Source organism: Arachis ipaensis, chromosome B08 (assembly GCF_000816755.2).
Source record: "Arachis ipaensis cultivar K30076 chromosome B08, Araip1.1, whole genome shotgun sequence".
NCBI lineage: Eukaryota > Viridiplantae > Streptophyta > Magnoliopsida > Fabales > Fabaceae > Arachis > Arachis ipaensis.
Window position 1 is genome coordinate 53,127,169 of NC_029792.2, and position 6,217 is coordinate 53,133,385.

The 6,217-nt window shown below is 40.7% G+C and overlaps 1 protein-coding gene across 1 annotated transcript; it reads right to left on the reverse strand.

The window, feature by feature from the left end:
• On the reverse strand, positions 358 to 843 carry LOC110265305. The gene is made up of 2 exons (XM_021108238.1): positions 523 to 843; positions 358 to 456 (listed from the first exon to the last, which is right to left on the reverse strand). The coding sequence occupies exons 1-2, from the start codon at positions 841 to 843 to the stop codon at positions 358 to 360; spliced, it is 420 nt and encodes a 139-aa protein (XP_020963897.1).

Below are 6,217 nucleotides of genomic sequence, written 5' to 3' on the forward strand. Positions count from 1 at the left end.
TTTATTTTTTTTTACAACATAGAGAAAGGTATTTTTAACACATTCCTGGCAGGTATTGAAGCTAGATAGTCAAGAAAACACTCACACATTCATTCACTACTCAAAATAAAGCATTTTCTCTAACCACATCAATTCATCCATACCAAGATTAGTGAAATCTACATGAATATCATAACAATTCAACAAAATCAACAAAAGCTAGCATACCTAAGCAACTCAACAACACCAAGAAATCACAAAATTCACAAGAATCTAAAGCTAGAAGCAAGAAAGTATACACAAGGAAGATCTTACCACGGTGGGGTGTCTCCCACCAGGCACTTTTCTTTAACGTCCTTAAGTTGGACGGTCAGTCGCTTAAGCTTCTCCTCCTCTTAGTGCATCCGTAAGCAGGAACACCTCTAAATCCTTTGGTGACTTGTAGCCATGGAACTTCTTCACTCTATGTCCATTCACCTTGAAAGTTGCATCGCTTCGAGGGTCAAACAATTCCACCACTCCATAGGGCTTTACCTCCTTCACCTTGAAGGGTCCTTCCCATCTTGAACGGAGCTTCCCAGGAATGAATCTGAGCCTCGAGTTATAGAGGAAAACCTCGTCACCTTCTTGAAAATCCTTCTTTCGGATATGGTGATCATGAAACGCCTTAGTCTTTTCCTTGTAGATTCGAGCATTATCATATGCCTTGATCCTAAGACACTCAAGTTCTCCTAGTTGTAATTTTCTGGCTATACCCGTCTTGGTGAAATCCATGTTACACTGCTTAACCGCCCAATAGGCCTTATGCTCAATCTCCACTAGAAGGTGGAATGCCTTACCATAGACAATCCGAAAGGGACTCATCCCCAACTGGGCCTTGTAGGCCGTCCTATACGCCCATTGTGCATATCCCAACTGAGAGCTCCAGTCCTTCCTTTATGGATTCACCACTTTCTCTAAAATTTGCTTAATCTCCCGGTTGGACACCTCTGCTTGTCCGTTGGTTTGGGGGTGATAAGCAGTTGCAACCTTGTGCAATACCCCATAGCACTTAAGTAGTGCCTCTACTTTCCTGTTGCAAAAGTGGGAACCTTGGTCTCTCACGATTGCTCGTGGTGACCCATAGCGGCACACAATATTATTTCTAATGAAAGAAATCACGGTATTAGCGTCATCAAGGTGGGTAGGTATCGCTTCCACCCACTTTGATACGTAGTCAGCCGCCAGTAGAATATATAGATACCCACTTGAGTTGGAAAATGGTCCCACAAAGTCTATGCCCATACATCAAAGATTTCACAGAACAACATTGGTTGTTGAGGCATTTCATCCTTTTGGGATACATTTCCTGACTTCTGACATTGGTGGCACGACACACAGAATCGGTTAGCATCCTTGAATAAGGTTGGCCACCAGAATCCACAATCCAACACCTTTTTAGCCATCCATTGTGGGCCAAAGTAGTTGCCACACTCGGATGAATGGCAAGCTTCAAGAATGGGTTGAATTTCAGATTCTGGGACATATCTTTGAATTACTTGTTCTACTCCCCTCTTCCACAAGTGAGGGTCATCCCAAATGTAATATTTGGAATCACTCCTCAACTTATCCCTTTGATATTTAGAAAAGTTGGGTGGGAAGATCTTAACAACCAAGTAGTTCGCCATTGGTGCAAACCAAGGAAAGCTATCCGAAACAGCATACAAACTATCCAAAGGGAATGAGTCATCAATCAGAAATTGGTCATATTTAAGATTTTCAAGGCGGCTCAAATGATCCACAACCAAATTTTAAGACCTACTTCGATCCCTAATCTCAATGTCGAACTCTTGCAAGAGCAAGATCCAACGTATGAGCCTAGGTTTCGACTCATTCTTTGTCAACAAATACTTTAAAGCTACATGATTCGTATATACCACTATTTTGGACCCTAGCAAATAAGATCTGAATTTATCTAATGCATGAACAATAGCTAGGAGTTCTTTCTCCGTAGTGGTATAGTTGGATTGTGCCGCATCTAATGTATTTGAGGAATAAGCAATGATGTAAGGGAGTTTACCATCGCGTTGTGCAAGTGCAGCACCTACAACATGATTTAACGCGTCGCACATTATCTCAATGGCTGGGTCCAGTTAGGGCCCCTCACAATTAGTTCCGTGGTAAGAGCTCTCCTTAACTCCTCAAATGCACCCACACATGCACTATCAAACTCAAAGTCCACATCTTTTTGGAGTAGGCGCGACAATGGCAATGCAATCTTGCTAAAATCCTTGATAAAGCGCCTGTAAAATCCTGCATGCCCCAAAAAGGAACGAACCTCCCTCACAGATGAGGGATGAGGTAAACTGGTAATAACATCGACCTTGGTCGGGTCTACAGAATTGCCTTCATTAGAGACTACGTGTCCTAACACTATACCTTGTCTCACCATGAAGTGACATTTTTCAAAATTTAGGACAAGGTTATTGTCAACACACCTAGTTAAGCCTTTGGCTAAGTTTTCTAAGCAACTATCAAATGAAGTTCCATATACACTGAAGTCATCCATAAAGTCTTCCAGACAAATCTCCATATGATCGAAAAAGACACTAGTCATACACCGCTGAAAAGTAGTGGGCGCTGGTGCACGAATTTGTTACATGTCAGTGTCAATATTACTATTTTTCACAAATTCGCACAACTAACCAGCAAGTGCACTGGGTCGTCCAAGTAATACCTTACGTGAGTAAGGGTCGAATCCCACGGAGATTGTTGGCTTGAAGCAATCTATGGTTACCTTGTAACTCTTAGTCAGGAAAACAATTCACTAATCAAATTGAATTGCGAGGAATAAAAGAGCATGAAATAAATACTTGTTATGCAGTAATGGAGAATATGTTGGAGTTTTGGAGATGCTTTGTCTTTTGAATCTCTGCTTTCTCCCTGTCTTCTTCTTCACGCACGCACGTCCCTCCTATGGAAAGCTGTGTGTTGGTGGATCACCGTTGTCAATGGCTACCATCCTTCCTCTCAGTGAAAATGGTCCAGGTGCGCTGTCACCGCACGGCTAATCATCTGTAGGTTCTCGATCATACCGGAATAGGATTTACTATCCTTTTGCGTTTGTCACTACGCCCAGCACTCGCGAGTTTGAAGCTCGTCACAGTCATCCAATCCCAGAATCCTACTCGGAATACCACAGACAAGGTTTAGACTTTCCAGATTCTCAAGGATGCTGCCAATGGATTCTAGCTTATACCACGGAGATTCTGATTAAGGAATCTAAGAGATACTCATTCAATCTAATGTAGAACGGAAGTGGTTGTCAGGTACACGTTCGTAGGTTGAGAATGGTGATGAGTGTCACGAATCATCACATTTATCATAGTGAAGCACGAATGAACATCTTAGATAGGAACAAGCGTGTTTGAATAGAAAACAGAAGTAATTGCATTAATTCATCGAAACACAGCAGAGCTCCTCACCCCCAACAATGGAGTTTAGAGACTCATGTCGTCAAAGAGTACAAAGTTCAGATCTAAAAATGTCATGAGATACAAAATAAATCTCTAAAAGTTGTTTAAATACTAAATTGGTAACCTAGGTTTACAGAAAATGAGTAAACTATGATAGATAGTGCAGAAATCTACTTCTGGGGCCCACTTGGTGTGTGCTGGGGCTGAGACTAAAGCTTCTCATGTGCCTGGGTTGTTTTGGGCGTTCAACGCCAGGTTGTAACCTGTTTCTGGCGTTGAACTCCAACCTGTAACCTATTTCTGGCGCTGGACACGAGACTGCAACATGAAACTGGCGTTGAACGCCAGTTTACGTCATCTATCCTTGAGAAATATAGACTATTATATATTTCTGGAAAGCCCTGGATGTCTAATTTCCAACGCAATTGGAAGCACTCCAATTGGACTCATGTAGCTCCAGAAAATCCATTCCGAGTGCAAAGAGGTCAGAATCCAACAACATCAGCAATCCTTTTTCAGCCCGAATCAGATTTTTGCTCAGCTCCCTCAATTTCAGCCAGAAAATACCTGAAATTACAGAAAAGCACACAAACTCATAGTAAAGTCCAGAAATATGATTTTTTCCTAGAAACTAATGAAAATATACTAAAAACTTAACTAAAACATCCTAAAAACTACATGAAATTAACCCCAAAAAATGTATAAAATATCCGCTCATCACAACACCAAACTTAAATTGTTGCTTGTCCCCAAGCAACTAGACAAATAAAATAGAATACAAATAAGTCACGAAGCAATAATATCTCAGAGTTTTTGAGTGAAGCTCAGATTCGAATTATATGAGCGGAACTAGTAGCTTTTTGCTTCCGAACAGTTTTGGCATCTCGCTTTATCCATTGAAGCTTAGAATGATTGGCATCTATAGGAACTTACAATTCAGATAGTGTTATTGATTCTCCTAGTTCAGTATGTTGATTCTTGAACACAGCTACTTTTATGAGTCTTGGCCGTGGCCCTAAGCACTTTGTTTTCCAATATTACCACCGGATACATAAATGCCACAGACACATAATTGGGTGAACCTTTTCAGATTGTGACTCAGCTTTGCTAAAGTCCCCAATTAGAGGTGTCCAGGGTTCTTAAGCACACTCTTCTTTTTGCTTTGGACATTGACTTTAACCGCTCAGTCTCAAGTTTTCACTTGACACCTTCACGCCACAAGCACATGGTTAGGGACAGCTTGGTTTAGCTGCTTAGACCAGGATTTGATTCCCTTAGGCCCTCCTATCCACTGATGCTCAAAGCCTTGGATCCTTTTTACTACCTTTGCCTTTTGGTTTTAAGGGCTATTGGGTTTCTCTGCTTGCCTTTTTTTTTTTTGCAAGCTTTGTATTCATTGCTTTTTCTTGCTTCAAGAATCATTTTTATGATTTTTCAGATTATCAATAACATGTCTCATGTTCATTATTCTTTCAAGAGCCAACATACTTAACATTCAAGAACATCAAATTCCAAAGACATATGCTCTGTTCAGGCATTCATTCAGAAGGCAAAAAGCATTGCCACCACATGTAAACAATTAGAATTTGTTTTATTAGAAATTCGAAAAATATTGCCTCCTTATTCTAAAGAAAATCTTCTATTTTATTCATGTTTAATGATGATGAGAAAAATAAATTATAGCTTAATTGGAGATAAAAGAACTACTAATTACTACTATAACTTCTAAGGTAAAACTCAAATAAGAACAATTATCACAGAGTTAAGGTTAAGATTAGAGCTCAACAACCTTGAGTTTGGGATGTGGATGTTCCTCTAGTCTGTGGAGTGCTTGGTCCTTCAAGAGATAACTTCTGACGCTTCAGTTCCTTTAAGTCACGCCCTTGCTCTTCTTGTTCCCTAAGCAGTTTGCAGAGCATACTGTTTTGATTTTGCTGTTATTCCTTTATTTGGTCCATAGATTCTTGTAACTTGGTGACAGATGCTTCAAGCTGTTCCCAATATTCAAATTGAGGGACTTTCGGGAGGAATTCTTGTGCCCTCCTCTTGATGGGGTCATCCTGCATTTGTTGTTTTTATATTTTAGTTTTAGTGATTGGTTGCTCCATAGAGATGTACTCCGTTATTCCCATTCTTACTCCAGCATCTTTGCAGAGCATAGAGATTAGGCTTGGATAAGCCAACCTGGCATCTTTGGAGTTCTTGTTTGCAAGTATGTAAAATTCAGATGGAATCAGTTGATGAACTTCCACTTCTTTTCCCAATATAATGCAATGGAACATCATTGCTCTTTTGACGGTGACTTCAGAACGGTTGCTAGTGGGCAGTATAGAGCGCCCAATGAAGTCCAGCCATCCTCTGGCGACTGGTTTGAGATCTTCTCTCTTGAGTTGATTTGAGACACCCTTTCTGCTGGTGGTTCACCTGGCTCCAGGGATGTATACATCCTCTAGAATCTTATCCAGGCCCTTGTTTGTTCTCATCATTCTCCTATTGAAGGAGTCTGGGTCATCTTTCAACTGAGGTAGCTTAAAGATCTCCCTGATTTTGTCAGGGTGGATGTCAAAAATCTTTCCTCTGACCATAGTCTGATAGTCATAGAGGGCAGTTCCAGATATTCTCTGCCTGTCTGTTTGCCACAGATTAGCGTAGAACTCCTGAACCATATTCCTTCCCACTTTTGTTTCAGGATTAGCTTGGACTTTCCAGTTCCTGTTTTGAATCTGCTCTTGGATCTCTGGATATTCATCTTCCTTCAGATCGAACTTGACTTCTGGGATCAC